The 19,377-nt window shown below is 46.2% G+C and overlaps 1 protein-coding gene across 1 annotated transcript in view; it reads left to right on the top strand.

Annotated features, from left to right (window-relative positions):
* ankrd24 (ankyrin repeat domain 24) overlaps window positions 1-19,377 on the top strand; it is a gene marked incomplete at both ends in the record, with an annotated part of 36,068 nt that overhangs the window by 9,273 nt on the left and 7,418 nt on the right. The window contains 11 exons of the mRNA XM_080729816.1: window positions 273-343; window positions 1,035-1,141; window positions 6,537-6,715; window positions 8,444-8,466; window positions 9,137-9,223; window positions 10,053-10,214; window positions 10,999-11,118; window positions 11,611-11,758; window positions 12,886-13,025; window positions 16,794-16,957; window positions 18,353-19,158. Coding sequence (XP_080585942.1) covers window positions 273-343; window positions 1,035-1,141; window positions 6,537-6,715; window positions 8,444-8,466; window positions 9,137-9,223; window positions 10,053-10,214; window positions 10,999-11,118; window positions 11,611-11,758; window positions 12,886-13,025; window positions 16,794-16,957; window positions 18,353-19,158 — 2,007 coding nt within the window. The remainder of the gene's footprint in view (window positions 1-272; window positions 344-1,034; window positions 1,142-6,536; window positions 6,716-8,443; window positions 8,467-9,136; window positions 9,224-10,052; window positions 10,215-10,998; window positions 11,119-11,610; window positions 11,759-12,885; window positions 13,026-16,793; window positions 16,958-18,352; window positions 19,159-19,377) is intronic.

Genomic DNA, 19,377 nt, shown 5'->3' with positions numbered 1-19,377 from the left:
TGTACCATCCCTTCTCTAGGTAATTTCGCCTACCAGGCAGGGTGAAGGAGTCCGTATCTCTGGAATTACTGAACGCACAGGAACAAGGGACCCCTTAAAAGATAGATCTCAGCGAGGTGGAGGCAGACGCGGGGGTCTGAAGGTACGAAAAACGTCCGAAAGACGCGGACGCGACCGCGGTTTGCTATAGAGCTAATGACCACTAGTTGGGCATCTTACACAGTATGGCTTTAAGTAAATTAGTTACTTTACACCACTGTGTTTCCCTGCAGCGGTCAGTAGCTGCCTGTCCTCAACTGAGACTTTGTGGGATTTCAAAGCCGATCTGGATCTCCAGGATAAGGTAAGCACAGCACAGCACAGCACAGCACAGCACAGCACAGCACAGCACAGCACAGCACAGCACAGCACAGCAAAGGGAATCCATTGAACTATTACATTAGAATGCTCTGGGTCAGCCTTTCCAAAACGTAGGCCCGCACAACCTTACCCGTTTCTATGGATCACGCACAACTCAGTAAATATCGAGTTATTATTATTACTTTTTTCATTGAAATTTCAAAACATTTTCAGAAATGTCCTTTTTCAAAAATGTTTGATCAACCAATTCAGCGCAGCTGTCTTCAGTTGGTCAGTCAACGCCTAGGCGTCATCACATCAAACTGTGGGAGAATGAAATTAGGGACATACCTTCCATCAATGACATGGGGGGCCCACGTATCTTCAGCTTAAGTGGCCGCGAACGCTTTTGAGATTTTCTAGTGGGCCTTGATCCAGAAAAGGTTGAGGAACCACTGTGCTTTTACAAATAGACTTTCCTTACTACCCATCACTTCCAATGCAAGTGTTCTATTTTCAGTAGGCTATCTCATTGAACTTCATTACATGGAGCTGTGGTGTGTAGATGAATGCTGATGTTTCCTGTGTGTGTGTGTGTGTGTGTGTGTGTGTGTGTGTGTGTGTGTGTGTGTGTGTGCGTGCGTGCGTGCGTGCGTGCGTGCGTGCGTGCGTGCGTGCGTGCGTGTGTTCTTCAGGAAGGGGCCACCCCTCTGATCCTGGCAGCTCAGATGAGCAGAGTGGAGCTGTGTGCCTTTCTGTTGAGTCGAGGGGCCAACGCCAACATACAGGACAGCCAGGGGAGGTATAACAGCCAGCTCTCTTAACAGCACTATGGTAGTTGTACTATTTTCAACAACAAAAGGCTCCATGATATAATTAAACTAGACCAGGTCACCTGGTTCTGCCAGACCCGCAATGAAAATCAGAATGCAAGGAAGGGGTGCAGCTGTGTATGAGTGTGTGTGTGTGTGTGTGTGTGTGTGTGTGTGTGTGTGTGTGTGTGTGTGAGACACACACGCATCTGCCCCTCCCTTCCCTTGCTCGGCTGATTGCCTTGAGTGCCGTCACCTGTGTGTGCACACTATGAGTGTGTGTGTGTGTGTGTGTGTGTGTGTGTGTGTGTGTGTGCACGCATCTGCCCCTCCCTTCCCTTGCTCGGCTGATTGCCTTGAGTGCCGTCACCTGTGTGTGCACACTATGAGTGTGTGTGTGTGTGAGTGTGTGTGTGTGTGTGTGTGTGTGTGTGTGTGTGTGTGTGAGTGCGTGCGTGCGTGTGAGTGCGTGCGTGTGAGTGCGTGCGTGTGTGCGTGTGCGGTATCCTGTGAAACTCATATTCGCCAAACTTCGCCATTTATTGTAGTTCATGATATTGTACAGTATAATGGTAAGGCTGTTAATTCACTCAAGTCTGCCGGCTTGTCTCTCATTGCAACACAAGGGCTTATTTGCATCTACCCCCCAGTGCTCCTGGGTGGAACACAGTCACAGGCTACTATCTTTGTGTAGGAATGTCACATGTTGCTGTGTTCTATTGATAAGGTGTTTTCAGTCAACAAAGGCCCTTAGGGGCAGAAGCCATTTGGCCACATGCAGATGCTAATTTAATCAAACTGTCTGGACAGGTTGAGTTTGAGTCCGCCTTCAATTGCTTTAAAAGACCATTGAATTTGTATGTACGGGGTGCATTCCCGGGAGGCCGGCAGGCTGACCGGTTGGTCTGTGGGCTTAGGCCTGTGGGCTTCATACTATGCAATAAACCTGGAATCATCTCAACATCTTTGCCTGTCTGTTCCTGGTTGCCTGCTACTCTGTTTCTTAACATCTCCTCTCCAAGCGACAAAGTTGAGTAAATAGTTGAACTCATATAGACTCTAAGATACGTCATAAATAGTGGGGGCTCAAATATGGGTACTAATATACGCCAGGTATTTTTCCTGTGGTGAGTTTTCTATTTAGGCTTACTATGAAGGCAGGATTTTGATTTGTGCGTCGTTTTTGTCAAAGGACTCGGGACCGTGGAAGAGCTGTGTGTTTTTTCCTATTTTCCTCTTTGTTGCGTTCGACGGAGGAAGGTTTTTTGAGGAGCTGTAGCTTCAGTGTCAACGGGCACCTCTCTGGTCGAGGGAGGATGACGGACGGACGGCAACGTGGGAACCCGCAGACCGCGGCTACACTACAACAGCGGTGATGACGACAACGCGACGGAGGACGCGGTGCGGGTGAGAGATGTCCACGACGGCAGCGGCTGCCTCAACTCGACTCATCTGCAAGCCAGGAACCTCGCAGCGCATGGCTGTGATGATGCTACGCTACATGGCCTCACAGATGGACCTCTGTGATGTTGGAAGGAAGAAAAAAGTGCGGTGAATCCAGGTCTGGTTCACCGCAGGGGGGAGAAGAGGTGATCCAGTCGTGGATCCAGTCGGACAGTAAAAACTTTTCGTGAACAATAAACAATAGCAGCATGCAGCTGAGCGCCGAGGGAGGTCCGGTGATTTTCGTTCACCCGGGATCAAGGGCTTTCTTGCCTGGCTGTCTGTCCTACAGCGCATCACCCACCAAGGCCATGCAGGGCCAAGGGAGGTGTTGGACCCTTTCAACGTGAACATGCCACACAACGGCAGTAGGTGAGACAAGGACATTCTTTGTGAGAAGGCTACAGAAGCGACATATAGGCTACGAAGAGGTCAATTATTTTAAATTTCAATACCATGTAATAATCAATTGAATGTGTGTATGTTTTTGTTGATTTTTAGGATAATTAGTGTAAAGTTGGCATAAGAGGAATGTTTGATTATGTAAACAAATGTAATTTGAACGAAATGTGTCAGCTGAGGTATATTTGCCAATGAATGTGACGATTATTAGTTTTTTTATGGAGTAAATTCTGGCCTTTCAACCGCATAAGAGTTGACAGCAGCCTGGCCTGGGTCGTCAATGGCTGTACTTGAGAAGTATGGGGACGGATTCAGAGTGCGGGTGCGGACGTCTTATTTTGGGAAACAGAATTTTTAAGTAAATAAACAAATATTTTATCTCACATATCCAAAATTGATGTTGTTTGGGCAGGGTGTAGGACTTTCTATACCTGTTAAATTAAAAGGCCAGGTAATGATTGCATTAATAGATTTGATCTCATATTTTCTAAATTGTCAGGACGATTTGCAAGCCAGTTAATAATTGTTTAGCTTAGGCTAACCAATAAGATGTTAAGTACAAGAAAGTTGTTTCTGATTAAGTTGTGAAAAACTATGTGTTGATAAGTTCATTATTTGGTGATCATTATTGGGAGGTGAAATAAGCTATTATCAACAATTGTTTGTATGTATTTGTGTATCATTGTAAACCACCATTTCTAGATTATGTATTGGTTATAATTGCAACTACATTAAGAGGGATATTGCAGTGTTAATAGAGGATTTTATGTATTTCTTTGAATGTCTGGTATTGGTGTGGCAACGTTATAGGAAATAATGTTTTTACATTTCAGATAAGAGGAAACTGAGATCTTTCACACTGAATGAGTGATGTGATGTATGAACTGTAACCACATGTACATGTAATCTTGAATCTGTATGTACTATGTCGAACTGTATCTTTCTTCCTTTTATGTTTGTGTTCCACTTATTTACATGAATATGGTTTCACTTTTGTTATTGTGAATATCACAGGTGTCTGTGATATTAGGGAGGAATGCGGTATCCTGTGAAACTCATATTCGCCAAACTTCGCCATTTATTGTAGTTCATGATATTGTACAGTATAATGGTAAGGCTGTTAATTCACTCAAGTCTGCCGGCTTGTCTCTCATTGCAACACAAGGGCTTATTTGCATCTACCCCCCAGTGCTCCTGGGTGGAACACAGTCACAGGCTACTATCTTTGTGTAGGAATGTCACATGTTGCTGTGTTCTATTGATAAGGTGTTTTCAGTCAACAAAGGCCCTTAGGGGCAGAAGCCATTTGGCCACATGCAGATGCTAATTTAATCAAACTGTCTGGACAGGTTGAGTTTGAGTCCGCCTTCAATTGCTTTAAAAGACCATTGAATTTGTATGTACGGGGTGCATTCCCGGGAGGCCGGCAGGCTGACCGGTTGGTCTGTGGGCTTAGGCCTGTGGGCTTCATACTATGCAATAAACCTGGAATCATCTCAACATCTTTGCCTGTCTGTTCCTGGTTGCCTGCTACTCTGTTTCTTAACATCTCCTCTCCAAGCGACAAAGTTGAGTAAATAGTTGAACTCATATAGACTCTAAGATACGTCACGTGTGAGTGCATGCGTGTGTGCGTGTGCGTGTGCACGTGCGCGTGTGCGTGTGCGTGTGCGCGTGCGCGTGTGTGCGTGTGCGTGTGCGTGCGTGTGTGTGTGCGTGTGTGCGTGCGTGTGTGCGTGTGTGTGTGTGTTACACACACACGCATCTGCCCCTCCCTTGCTCGGCTGATTGCCTTGAGTGCCGTCACCTGTGTGTGCACAGTGAGGAAAAGAGGGACAGACCGACAGACAGACCGACCGACAGACAAAGCCTTTTGTAGGCCGACCCTCTGGGTCTGGCAAAAATATGTATGGTGCAGAAAAAGTGTATATACCGGTATTAGGCCTGTCACGATTTACGAAAAAATCGATTTAAATCGATTTTATTGGGGGACAGCGAAAATCGATTTTTTAAAAAACGAATTGCGATTCGACCACCAGAGGTCGCCCTCGACTTAATCTCCATTCTGTCTTCAACGTCTCTGCGTGTTCAACGTCTATAACGTCAGGCAGACACAGGCAGCGGCAGCTACAGTAGGAAGGCTCACCCACTCACAGCTGCCAGCGTGCCTCCATTGGGCTGCAGAGAAGAGCTCCGTGATTTCGATTGACAAAGAGAGCAGTTAGTTGAGTGCTGTGTCATTACTTTGCTGCTACAGAGCATAGCACCAATCAGTGCTAAGGGCTAACAACAACAATGCTACGTACAGATGCATGTCTCTGCCACTGGTTACAATGTGGAAACAACGTTTCTAGTGAAAACAAGAATTGACACAGTCAATATATAAGCCGGTGGAATGGTAAACAAGAATTGACACATTCAATATATAAGCTGGTGGAATGGTGTGTTAGAAAGTCAGGGACTTTGAACAGTCTATCCACAATGAGACACTAGGTCTTGACTTTGATGAATTATTGATTTTGAAAAGAGGGTAAGAGTTGTTATTATGCCTTAGTTTGTGCCTGGCTTACAGTACAGTTGGCTTGATATGTACCACAAAAAATGCATTCTTTGATACAGTATTGAAAAAAGTGTAAGAGTGTTGTTTAAAAAAAGAACAGGATTTGACATTTAAGAATTGATAAGTTTACACTATCTGTCATTTGCTATTTGCTACTGTATAGAGGATGAGAGAACATCTAAAACATACAGGATTCCTTGTAAGAGAAGACAAGTGAACTGAAATGTTATTGTTGTTTTTTGTCATTTGATAGTTCTACTGTATTGAAAAGAGCATAAGAGAAAACAGTATTGTTAAAAGCAAAAAAAAATACTGGAATTGTAAGAATTGTGGATTTTTTGGGTAATTTCTCTGGAAAATAAATTTGTTGAAAAAATCGTGAAAAAATCGTGACATCGTGAATCGTCAACCTTGAATCGTGATTCGAATCGAATCGTGGGTTTAGTAAATCGTGACAGGCCTAACCGGTATACGGTAGCTTGAGGAACTGAATAGAATAGGGAGCCACTTCTCCATTGAACTTCAACGGACGCGGCCACCATGTTCTATTCAGTCGCCGTTGAATGGTGTGCTCGTTCTTGATAGAGCATTAAAGAAATGAAAAGCTGCCCACTGCCAATGGCGTGTAGGTTTACTTTCCTCTTTGGCCGGTACAGACTAACCAGCCCCTCTGGTGTGTACAAACATTTTGGAGACAACTTCCTGAAATGTAGACTTTTCATACAAGAACAAATAGCTTCTGTTGTCTTTTTTACAATTCTGCCCTAAAGTGATACTCAAGTTTAAAGCGGTGTGGCCGCTTACACTTATTTATCACCATACCTCGCTGTGGTGTAGATTGTTAATGTTCAATGTTCAAACGACTGGTGTGTGTGTGTGTGTGTGTGTGTGTGTGTGTGTGTGTGTGTGTGTGTGTGTGTGTGTGTGTGTGTGTGTGTGTGTGTGTGCGTGTGTGTGTCTGCGTGTGTGTGTCTGCCTAGGTCCGCCCTGATGCTGGCCTGTGAGAGTGACAGCGCTGAGACGGCGGAGGCTCTGGTGAGGGGCGGGGCCAACTCACAGCTGATCGACGCCCTTGGACACAACGCCGCCCACTACAGCGCCACCACGGGCAACCAGCGGCTCTCCTACCTGCTGCAGAACGGAACTCTTCCAGCTCCGGGTATGTATGTATGTATGTATGTATGAATGTATGTATGAATGTATGTATGAATGAATGTATGTATGAACGCATACTGTGTGCGTTCATTCCCTCGCCTCTGTGGCCGTTCACTCACACACCGAAGGGGAATGGACGCTGAGCTTTTTACCTAAAGTCCTCATGGAGCCGTGGCTGCTTTTTGTGAAACTCTAAACTTTGAAGCTCCTCTGTCTGGACTAGCCTGGCATCAATACCATTTTCGGGTTTCTGATACGCTCGGGAGCGGAAATAACTTTAGGTCATGTTGTAGTCATCAGGCGGACTACATTCGGCTGGAATCACTGACTGCCATGCACCTCCAAAATGTTTAAAATTGGTTTAAATTGGTATAATCGTTTCGTTTCTTTAGGTTTAATAATTCTTTGGTATGATCATCTTTTATTCTAACTCATAGCACGACTAGCAAGAAACTAATTGATTCAGATTATTACGGAAATACCGTTATGTGAAGTTGTAGTTTGTTGTAGTCATCAGGCAGCTGGAACCAACAACCGGAACCACTTTTTTAAACATTTTTTACTGGATCACACGGCTAGATTTAGAACGAATACCAGGCTATCCTCCGAGGTGTTAGGTCTTGTGACACGAGGTTAGTCAGGACTGGTTCTAGTTCTGTCTCTCCGCTTCCCCAAGCAATTACTGTAAAACGAGGAAGTAGATCAAGGGAACAACTGGGCATGATGATAGTGGAGTTGGAAACAAAAAGAAACAACCTGTTCCTCCTATCTCGAAAAACAAAAGCTTTGTTGATTTATGAAGGACAGGTTTGTGACGGTTGGTTTGACGGGGAGACGAGGGGAAGAGAAGTATTGTGTATGACAGCGGACACGTAGTTTCTCACGTATCATTTTTATGCCTCCACCAGAGACAGCTGTGGTTGAAGGCATTACACAGTATGTTTTCAGGTTGTCTGTCCGTCTATACGTCCGTCCGTCAGTCCGTCCGTCCGTCCGTCCGTCCGTCCAACAGCCTGCCCCTCTGTCCGCTGTTCCATCCACCTGTTGGTCTGTCTGTCCCATTCTCATGACACAATGTCTCTTGAGGGAATTTAATTACTTCTGGCACGAACGTCCACTTGGACTCAAGGATGAACCGATTGGAATTTGGTGGTCAAAGGTCAAGGTCACGGTGACCTCACAAAACACATTATTACATTTCTTCAAAGTCTTCTGTACATACTGCCAGGGTTCCCACCGTCATGAAACTCCTGGAAGTTAGACATTTTCTTCTGTTCTTCTGTTTTCTCCAGGTCTGGAAAATGTTTGGAATTAATCGAATGCTTTGGAATCACATGAATAACAATAACATTACGTGAAACATGTAACATGGTAAAATGTATTGCTGCGCTGCACAAGCTGCGTGAGAGTGGCCTAACACGTCGCTTGACAAAAATAGTAGATCTACTGTGCATGCTAACGACACGTTGCATTGTGATACCTTGTAGATCTATTATTTTTGTCATGTGATGCCTTCGTTTGAGTCAGTCTTGTGGTAGCCTCGGAAACCCAGACTTTTATTTTGGCAGTCTTGTGGCATGCATGGTGTAAGATCCTCATTCATTATTGCACTGTATGATTGCTATAGGCCTGGAAATGGGGTGAAATACTTTGGAAAAGTTATGTTATGTTATATTTTTGTGTTCTGAACCTCAGTGTATTGTTATTTGTCTCCCTCCATGCTCACACACAGCCCCTGAGATCTCAGTGGAGGAGGTAACACATGCACCAGCGCGCGCACACACCACACACTACAGCACAAACACACCACTGTGCGTTTCTTACCCGCTACAGCACACATCAACCACAGCATGCACCACCAGCACACACACCACTGTACATGTGTGCATGTCATCCACATCATGCGCCAGCACACATCATCTTATAGGGTTGCAACTATACATTATTTTATTAGTAATTATTCCGCTGATAATTTTTTTCAATGAATCAAACAATCGTTACAATATTTTTAAACATATTTTATTTTGTATATAAAGAAATGACGAATGTATACCAGCTTCCGTTACTCGGATTTTGGGAGGTGTAGTTCCAGACGCATTCGGAGATTTTGGAATAGTTGTCTGGCTACACGAGACTATGAGCTTATAGATCTGCCATTTTGCCATTTTGCCTTGAAAAAAGCTAAATGACACATTTGTTTCCCTCAAAGTCGATTATTTTTACGCATTCTTTTGTAATTAATTAAATCGATTAGTTCAATGAACAACGTTACACCCCTACCACTGAACATGTATATGAGGTGATGGTTCTGGCTTGCTGCTTGTTTTGTCTGTTTATGTTTTGCTTGTGCTCCATTATTGACCCTTCCTGCACTCTGAGCTTGACCCCCCTCCTTATCTGTGAACCCTCCCTCACCCCTCGCCAGCTGCCCCCCCCTGCTCCCCCGCAAGTGCAAGGGGGCTCGGCCCCCCGCAAGAGGAAAGCGCCCCCGCCCCCCCGCTCCCCTTTGCAGGTACTGTAAGAGGTCATCATGTGTGTTGTTGACCAGCACAGCACATGAGTACTCACCGCCTCTTTGTCTGTAGATGCTGTGTTGACAGCATGCAGCTTGTAATATGTTTTCATAATACTGTAGGCTTGATATTTTTGTCATATGATATACACTAGTAAAAACAATAGCATAAGGCCCCCCTCCAGTATATACTGTGTATACTTTGATTCCAGAGGCATTTTTGACAAATACAGGCAAGTGCATTTTGAGAGCAACATTCAAAATGTTACGATTGCCTAATGCTGCATTCACACTGAGAGAAGCCAAGCTAATGGTTTGCTTGGTAATTCAATGTATTCTCTATGCAAACCAGCTTTAAAAATGTCCAAGCTTTTTTTCCAGCTTGGAAATTTTAAAAGCTGGTTTGCAAAGAGAATACATTGAATTACCAAGCAAACCATTAGCTTGGCTTTTCTGTATGTGAATGAGGCATTAAGCTACATTTCTCTAAATGTTATGTATAATTTATTACTATGAACAACGATTTCACAGCCACCCTGAGGGTGGAATGGCCTGGTTGCCATAGTGTTGATAAGACATGACATATTGTGTGATTTCAAACCATAACCCTCGAACAGTGGTTCTCAGAGTGGGGTCTCAAAGTTACAGGTCTGTAAACTCACAGAGTTACGGGGGTCCTTGAAATGAGAAGAAGTTTGAGAACCACTGCCCTGGCAAATAACCCTGAAAAACAAGAAGTTGAATTAGCTGGAGGGGTGTGCTTTTCATTTGTAATGGATATATTGAAGGCTTCATGTGATTCCGTTCTTCCACCACCACCGTGATCCAGGGTTTACAACCTTCTCCAAGTCCCCGCAGCGCTGCTCCGCCAGCCCCCGGCCGCCAGCCCCCGGCCCCGGCCCCGTCTCCGTCCCCCGAACCCCAGCCCCCGACCCCCAGTCCCCCTCCTCCGCCGTCCCCAGAACCACCGCACCCTGCCCAGGAGAGCCTTGTGAGTGTCTGCGCGTGGTGCTTTCTGACGCTTTGTTTCCTATTAGTTTGCTCTTGTCATTTATGCCTCTTTTTTACCACAAAGGGTGTTGCATTGCAACACATGAGCTTGCAACACTATTTTAGTCGTAAAATTGAAAGTATAATTTTGTGTTTCGGTGTTCTCCTCCTGATTAGAGTTCTCAAAGAGCCTGAAAATTAAGGTCAATTACCATACTGTTAGGCAGGAAAAATATCCTCAAAGTCACGCTTCCAACAAGCTTTCAACTGAGCAGATTGGACCTTCTTTTCCAGAGATAAAGGCAAAAACATCCTGAAAGCTGCGTTTTTCGATCGTGGTTTTTCAAATGAGTTTTGGCCATTGTTGCCCGTTTTTCTTTAATAACACAAACTAAGAAGGTCGGACAAATTAGATACCTGAGCAAAGTTCACTTTGAGCTGCACCCCAAAACATCCACTGCCATTTCTGTCGGCCGACCTGAAAACGCCGGGGCGGGTCGGATTCGGGCAGAATTTTAGAACTCTACTCCTGAAAACTGAGCCGTATCTTATGGTAACACATCCAGAACCTGCGAAATATGTTTAACTGATAATGGCACAACACGACACAGTCCTCTTAGTTCTTGTAGCCTTTAGTTGCTATGACCCATGAAACTTAATGACGGTACTGTATGTCTCACTTGTGCTTGTTTGTGTGTGTGTGTGTGTGTGTGTGTGTGTGTGTGTGTGTGTGTGTGTGTGTGTGTGTGTGTGTGTGTGTGTGTGTGTGTGTGTGTGTGTGTGAGGTGGAGGACGAGGAGGTGTTCGAGGAGATCCGGAGGCTGCGGCTGGAGAAGGGTCACCTGCTTCAGAAGATCAAAGGTCTGGAGCAGCAGCAGCAGAGCGCCACCTCTGCCCTGGACGAGGTACTGCGGCATGCCTCCATTTCACTTCTCTTCCCTCTCCGCGATTCTGTAAATATTCTGAGCAGTAACGGCAAACATGAAGAATACACTACTGCATGGTGCATTATTTCGACCGTAGGTCATATATACTATGAAAACCTGCAGGCTGCAGCTCATGTGCGTCAGTCAGTTAGTCACTCAGTCAGTCACGCCTCATGTCACGCTCCATGTGAGTGGCCAAGACAGAATTCATTTGTCATGTCACGGCAACCACACTTGCACATTCATTCTGTCCTTGTCCCTTTTATGCCCATATAATGGAGATCCCTGATGTCATCAATATTAAGCCCATATCTACAGTAGCAATGCCCACATATGGACATATTGTGTCAGTCTGTTGTTTCAGCGCTTCTGGCCCTTAGGGCGTCTTACTGGTGGCATTTGTGTGTGTGTGTGTGTGTGTGTGTGTGTGTGTGTGTGCGTGTGCGTGTGGGTGTGCTGACTGTGCTCTAGGTGTCCCAGCTGAAGCAGTCTCTGGAGCAGGCAGAGGAGGAGAAGGAGAGACTACAAGGAGAGCTGGAGAGCCTGAGGAGAGAAAGCCATGGGGTGGGGGGCGGGACCAGTGACATGGAGGACATGGATGAGATGCTAGAATTCCCAGGTGTGTGTATGTGTGTGCGTGTGGGCATGTGTGTTCGCACCTGTGTACGGGTACGTTCAGATATCTGGCGACAGATGGCGGCGCAACGCCCCTGCCTATAGCAGCATTACTCCCTTACCTTTGAACCGTCACACTTGAGCAGCTAATGTGAGTGTCAACAAAGTGACGTTCTTCCTGCGTTTAGTTCTGTCCCATTTAGGGCTGTCACGATTATGACATTTGACATGACGATTATTTGTCCCTCAAATAATTGCGATTAACTATTTAATTGTGTTTTTGTCAATGACAATTACATTTCTGTTTGGCTTTTAGGCTTTGAAGTTGCACATGGCAGATATGACACATAACCTAAATATACAGAGAAATTATTGACATATTTGACAACTTTTTACTTAAAAAAGAACATTGATAGTGGAAATAGCCGATCTACAAGCTCACAACGCGTCGCGGTGCGACGCGTTGTGATCTGCTAAATAGATCTGCTATTTCCACTATTTTTGACTCTTTTTTAAATATATGAACGTTTTTCAACATGGAAAAGATTATGACGATTATGAAAAATAATCACGATTATGTCAAATAATCACGATTAGACGATTATGTAATAATTGTGACAGCCCTAGTCCCATTGGTTAGTGAGTGTCTCTACCCGATGAGAGTACAGCAGTGCTGAACCACAGCCCCATGGCCTCCCCTAAGTAACAAGAACTCTTGTGAAATAAAATGTCGTCAACCAATCATCAAGGACGATGATACACGAAAGAAGAAGAAGAACCTGTATTGAACCCTTGAGCTCGTGACCCCGCAGAGGCATAATGTGTCTTCGATCAGAGACCTAGCGCCTCTTCCGGGTTATTCTTTTAACATGGGAGTGGATGGGGGTCAATGCATCTGTCTCTGACTGTCTGAACGTACCCTATATGTGCAAGTGTGTGTGTGTGTGTGTGTGTGTGTGTGTGTGTGTGTGTGTGTGTGTGTGTGTGTGTGTGTGTGTGTGTGTGTGTGTGTGTGTGTGTGTGTGTGTGTGAGAGAGAAAGTTTAATGAATACAGTGCAGTGCATAGTTACGCTAGCAAGCAATGGAAGCTATTCTATTCGGCTGTTAATTCTATTAATACTCCCCTCCAGAGAAGCTGCTCTCCAGGAATTCCAAGGCCTCTGCTGCCCAGGATCAGCCCACCTCAAACGGGGAGACGAGCTCGGCCGAGCTACGCCGACAAATAGAAGAGCTTACTTCACAGAACTCTGAGTTATCGCTCAAAGTGAAGGTGAGGCTGCAGATGATGCAATGGCACCAATCGCGCACACATATTTCAAAAGCACTTGCGCAAACACAAATCCAGGCTCCCCTCTCTAACAGGAGTGGATTGATAGGGAACGGGTCATTTAATCGGCTGATGTGAAAAGTATTCAAGGCTAGCTGAGCAGTGCCTGACAGGATCATTACTCATGAGCACTTTAGTCGTGGAGGGAAACAGCAGTGCTGTGCTACTGAAGCGCTGGCATCCAAACAAGCATAAAAGGAAGTATTTTGCAGACATGCAGACATTTATTTCACTAACTGGCTCAGGGTTTCTGGAGGTACACAGATCATTATAATTCTTTCCACGCTGCTCAACTGAAATAAATGTTGCTGGTGTGGTTTCTCATTTACATCTGGAGCGGTGTGGTGTGAACCACATGACCCGGAGAGTCACAGCACACAGCCGTTGTAGAGGCGGGGAAGAAGCCGTGCTCAAACCTTAACTCACTAGTTGCTCGAAGAGTGAAAGCCAACCCCAAATGCTAAGAACACAAGAAGAGCCTAGATAGATAGATAGATAGATACCTTTATTATCCCAAGGGGGAAAATTTGTTGCCCAGAGGCAGCACAGCAGTATAAGGTTATTTACAAAGTTACAGAGAAGTATGAAAAAGATAAAAAGAAAAAACAAGACCAGAGTACAGAGTACAGTAAGTACAGTAAGAGCAAGGTACAACAGGAAAGGGAACGAATAATATATATACATAAAGTGTCTTAAAGCACGACTATCAAAAAAATAATACAGTGCCCAAATCAAAGTGACCATACAGTCAATGCTAGTTAGTGCAACAAGTATCTCTACATCAAGTCAAACACAAGCCGAAATACTAAAAGAAAATTACTAACACAACCTAATAGTGCAGTGTCCAAAGGTCAGAGCGATAAAAACAACTAGCAAAAAAGAATAAAAATAAACAAGAAACAAGAAAGGGTGATGCGGCAAGACGCACAAAAACACACCCTCCCTGGAAGGTCCTTAGAGGTCAAAGTCAGTGCAGATATAGTTCCAGTAATGAAAAAAAGGCTACCGTCGTCCTACGTTAGGAAGGTAGTCCTTGTCAATCGACCGTTGTGTGTCTCGTTGTACAGCTTGAGAGAAAGCGGTACAAAAGACTTTCCTAGTCTCTCTCATCTCCGCCCTGGGTAGACAAAACGGTCATTTCCTCTCTTACTCCAGTAACTGAAGATCTCAAAATGGAGGGGGTGGGAGGAGTTGTTCAAGATGGAGTCCAACTTCCTAGCCGTTCGCACCTTGGCAACTTCCTCCACCCCCTGCAGAGAGGACCCAACAACAGAGCCCGCTTTCCTCACCAGTCTATTTAGGTTAAAGGTGTCGCCCGCTCTGTTGTTGCCACCCCAGCAGGTTATTCCAAAAAAGAGGACACTTGCCATGACAGACTGGTAGAACATCTGTAGCATCCTATTGCACACGCCAAACGATCTCAGTCTTCTCAGGAAGAACAACCTGCTTTTCCCCTTGCTGTGAATCGCCTCCGCGTTGTTCGACCAGTCCAGTGAACTGTTCAGGTGCACTCCTAGGAACTTGTAGTTGTCCACAAACTCCACCACCTCTCCATTAATGGTGCTTGGCACCGGGGGGACTCTCTTGGAAGTGCGGAAGTCCACCACCATCTCCTTGGTCTTGCTCGCGTTGAGCCTGAGGTGGTTGGCCTCACTCCACTGCACAAAGTCCTTAACCACACCATCGTGCTCAGCCGTGTTGTCACCCGAGATCTGGCTGACCACCACAGTGTCGTCTGAGAACTTCTGCAGGTGACAGGTCTTGGAGTTGAAGCGGAAGTCCGATGTATAGAGAGTGAACAGGAAAGGTGAGAGCACAGTGCCCTGGGGGGCACCCGTATTGCTCACCAGCACATCAGACCGACAACTCTGCAGCCTCACGTACTGTGGTCTGCCTGAAAGGTAGTCTGTGATCCATGCCACCAAGCCCTTGTCCACCCCCATCAGCGCAAGCTTCTCTGCCAGCAGAGGAGGTTGGATAGTGTTGAAAGCACTGGAGAAGTCAAAAAACATGATTCTGACCGTGCAGCCCAGATCTTCCAAGTGGGTGAATGCCTTGTGGAGCATGTAGGTGATGGCGTCGTCAACCCCAATGTCAGCCTGGTAGGCAAACTGAAGGGGGTCCAGGTGTTCACTGACCGCCGGTCTCAATTGGTTCAGTACCAGCCGTTCAAAGGCCTTCATGACTTGTGATGTCAGGGCAACTGGTCTGTAATCATTGAGGACCGAGGGACGGGTCTTCTTAGGCACCGGGACAATGCAGGAGGACTTCCAAAGTTGTGGTACCCTCCCCGTCCTCAGGGAGAGATTGAAGAGATACGTGAGGGGGACAGCGAGCTGCTCTGCAGCAACCTTAAGCACCTTAGGGTTGATGTTATCAGGTCCCGCAGCTTTCCTGGTGTTGATTTGTGCGAGTTGGCGCCTCACTTGCTTGGTGGTGAGAGTCAGCGGAGATGAAGGTGCAGGGGAAGGTGCAGCTGAAGGCCCAGCAGCAGCTTGTCGAACACTAACAGGAGCTCCGTCAAACCGGTTGAAAAAAAGGTTCATCTCGTTTGCCAGCTCCCCCGTGCCTGACACAGTTGAATTAGCAGAGCCGTACCCCGTGATCTTTCTGAAACCACCCCACACTTGTCTAGTGTTGTTCTCCTGCAAACAGTTCTCCAACTTAGCCTTGTAGCACAATTTTGCCTGAGCTTTGAGTACTTTAAGCTCCTCCACCACCACCCTCACACCCTCCGAGTCTCCCGCCTGGAACAGATCCTTTTTCCTCTTAAGGAGGTGAATGATTTCTTTTGTCATCCAAGGTTTGTTGTTAGAGAAGCAGCGAACCTTCTTAGTAGGAACGCCTAGGAAGCCTAGGAAGCCTAGGAAGCCTAGGAAGCCAAGATGGGCTGATGGGTTCCCAGATTGAGATGGGCCTAACTAACAGAACAGCAATAGACATGTGGAAGTGGGTGGGAGAAAGAGACCACATTCAGGGCACCCTGTAGAGTAGACAATATGCCTTCCGGTTGGTTCCAAGATTTCTAGCAGAAGTGCTGCGTTTAACGGAAGTTACGTTACGGGAAAACCGGGGAAGCTCACTTCCGGGGAAGCTCACACGGCGGAGGTTTTAGCGCTTTCTGCCTTATATTGTCACCAGGCTTTTCTCTTTGCAGATGGGTAAAGCCTGGCTACGCGAGGCTACATTCAGGGGGTTGTGTGTGTGTGTGGGGGGGGGGGGGGGTCATCCAGGACAACCTGCTCGGTGTCAGGCACTGGCGCTGGAATGGGGTGCGCCGAGATCCCTCCCACTTTAAGAAAATATATATATATTTAGAGTCGGCCTCCCTCCCTCAAACACTTGACAAATTGTGTTTGTCTGTAGACACTCGACAAAGCCAGATGCAGTGGCATCGTCTCAGTCTGGTTACCCCTATTGTGTACGCAAGGCAACTCTAGATCATCGATCTGAACGCTGTCTCTCTGCTCCGTCCCTGATTGTTTGAATGGGCCTTTCCCACGTCAACGTGTTTGATACGTGTCAGATACACATGCTACTGATGTGTTCATGGGGTGTAGATACACATGCTACTGATGTGTTCATGGGGTGTAGATACACATGCTACTGATGTGTTCATGGGGTGTAGATACACATGCTACTGACGTGTTGATGGTGTGTAGATACACATGCTACCTACTGTATGTGTTCATTGTACTGTGTGGTGTGTAGATGCTGGAGATGTTTGAGAAGGACGACACGGACATGCTGAGCTCCAGTCCAGACGTTGTCCCTACTGAGCGGTATGAGACCTTGAGGAAGGAGTATGAATCCCTGCAGGAGCGCTACGCCCAAGCCCAGGCCTCAGACGGGGCCTCCAGCCTGGCAGAAGATGGGTTAGTTTTTGATTGATTGATTGATTGATTGATTGATTGATTGAAGCATTTATTAGAAGTTTGCAATAGAAAAAAGTACAGTTTCATGACAGTACAAATCACTGGTACAAGGTCAACTAAAAGGAGATCCTAGAAAGCAGAGGCTTATTTCCACAGGAACCACACTTTAAGTATCTCATATAACATTGAAAGACAGACGGATAGAACATAGTACTTTATCTAGGATAATATCAGTTCATTAATGAATTAATTAATTAATTCGTTCATCCATTCGTTCATTCATTCATTAATTTGTTCATTCATTCATTCGTTCATTCTTTCAGTTAGTAAGTCAGTCAGTCAGTCAGTCAGTCAGTGTAGTTCTTCGAATCTAGCATAGTGAACTTCCTCAGAATTCACAAACGTTTCTTCTCCACCATAATAAATCAACCCATTTCTTCAGTTAATGAAAGTTAATGAGTTAGTGAGTGGACTTCATTTAGCCTTTCAGGATTTCTGTGGGAATTCAATTACCTGAACATTTTGGTTTATAATGAAATCATAAATTCATTATTTGGAATAGAAAACACAGATCCATTGGCTAATAAAGCAGAAATGAAAAGTAAAAACACAACATTTTAAAGTGTCAGTCAATCTATAGGATGTTCTAAATATGTTTGTGTTTAAGAGTTGAACATTTGGTGGAACTCCCCCAAGAAATATCTGGGGCAAAGGCTCCAGATGAACTGCAATAACATCTGACAACACGTCAAAGACTAGAAACAAAAATAAAATACCAATCTGGGGCAAGACAAAAACATGTGAGTGTGATTAGCTGGTGAAGGGCGCATATTTGTTTTTAAATGTAATAACATCTCTAAGAATGCTAAACATTTATATTTGATTCACATTAACAACAGTCGGCTGACAGCTGTGGAGTGCTGCTTCACTCTCAGGGAGTGTAATATCTGTCCCAGAGTTCCATCTGTGTTGAAAAGATCAAATGACATATGAGAGGATGAGAGTCTTCATACAACATGATTCATCCTGATCCATTTTTAGCCCTACTAAAGGAAGGCAATATCAGTCAGTCGAACTTCTGGCCATCCGTGCACCACTTTGGTCCCAAACAAGATAGCTCAAAATCTACTGGGTGTAATCGTCGTGGAATTTGTTTGTGCACTTTTTTTCATACTCCCCTGGAGGATGAAACCTACAGATTTTGATGACACCATGGCTCTTTCCTCTAACCGCCACCATTAGGCCAAGATTTACACATTCACACCAGACTAGTCCAGACATGGCACAGGAATTTAATCCCACTTGCTGTATGTTTAAGAAATTAATTGAATGTCCATCCGAGAGAAAATACGTTTTTCTTCACTCCTGTCTTCCCAAATGTGGTGCTTTTCGCAGTAGCAACACAGAGTCTCAAGGGGGAGGCGCGGAGGGAGAGCGCGTGGAGGCTCTGAAAGAGAAGCTGCGCGGCTTAGAGGAGCAGCTGGCCTCCTCCCGGTCCGAGCTGGAGGAGCTGAAGGAGAACATGCGGCTGGGCGTCCTCTCCGTGGAGCCGTCGGGGGAAGAAGAAGGGGTGACGCCCGGGGGGGAGGAGGAGGAGGGGGAGGGGGCACAGCAGCAGCTGAGGGCGAGGGTGAGGGAGCTGGAGGCGGAGCTAGCCGAGAGGCAGGGGGAGGCACCGGGTGACAGTGACACGGTCAAACAGCTGACAGCCAAAGTGGAGGAACTCCAAGCCGCCCTGCAGGCTGAGAAGCAGACGTCAAAGCAGCAAGGAGAGAAGACCGACACTGGAGGAGGAGGTGGAGGAGGAGGAGAAGGAGGAGACGACGAGGGAGAGACAGTGAAGTGCCTCAGGGAGAAGGTGGCCGAGCTGCAGGGAGCGCTGGCGGAGAGCCGGACGGCCGGGAAGACGGATGGAGGAGGAGGAGCGGTGGAAGGAGAGCTGGTGCGGCGGCTCCAGGGCCGCATGGGGGAGCTGGAGGCGGAGCTGAGGAGGTGCGTGCCGCGCTCGGAGCTGGAGGAGGTGCAGGTGACGCTGGGGCTGCAGTGCGAGCAGCTGGCCAGGGAGCGGGCCGAGGCGTCCCTGAGGCTCAACCAGGCCCTGCTGGAGCTGGAGAGACTCAGGCCTCCAACGCACCACAACGAGGAGGAGGAGGAGGATGAGGAGGAGCACTCCGAGGGTTCAGAGCCCTCCATCGCGTCGGGTCAGTTCTGTCTCTCTCTCTCTGTTTGACCTTTTTGCTTTGTTATTCATGCAACGCCGTGCAAGGTTTATTGTTTGTTGTATAACGCAGGGGTTCCCACATTTCTTTGTCTCAGGGCACCCCATGAATATCTTTTTAATCCGAGGCACCCCTACATTATAATTTTACTTGTACGTCCAAAACCGTTCGTTTTGTATTTACTAAACTACTGAAAACAGC

This window comes from Nannobrachium achirus (genome assembly GCF_963921795.1).
Source record: "Nannobrachium achirus genome assembly, chromosome: 1".
In the NCBI taxonomy this organism is placed as follows: Eukaryota; Metazoa; Chordata; class Actinopteri; order Myctophiformes; family Myctophidae; genus Nannobrachium; species Nannobrachium achirus.
The sequence above is the reverse complement of the archived record's forward strand: the minus strand, read 5'-3'. Positions and strand labels throughout refer to the sequence as shown.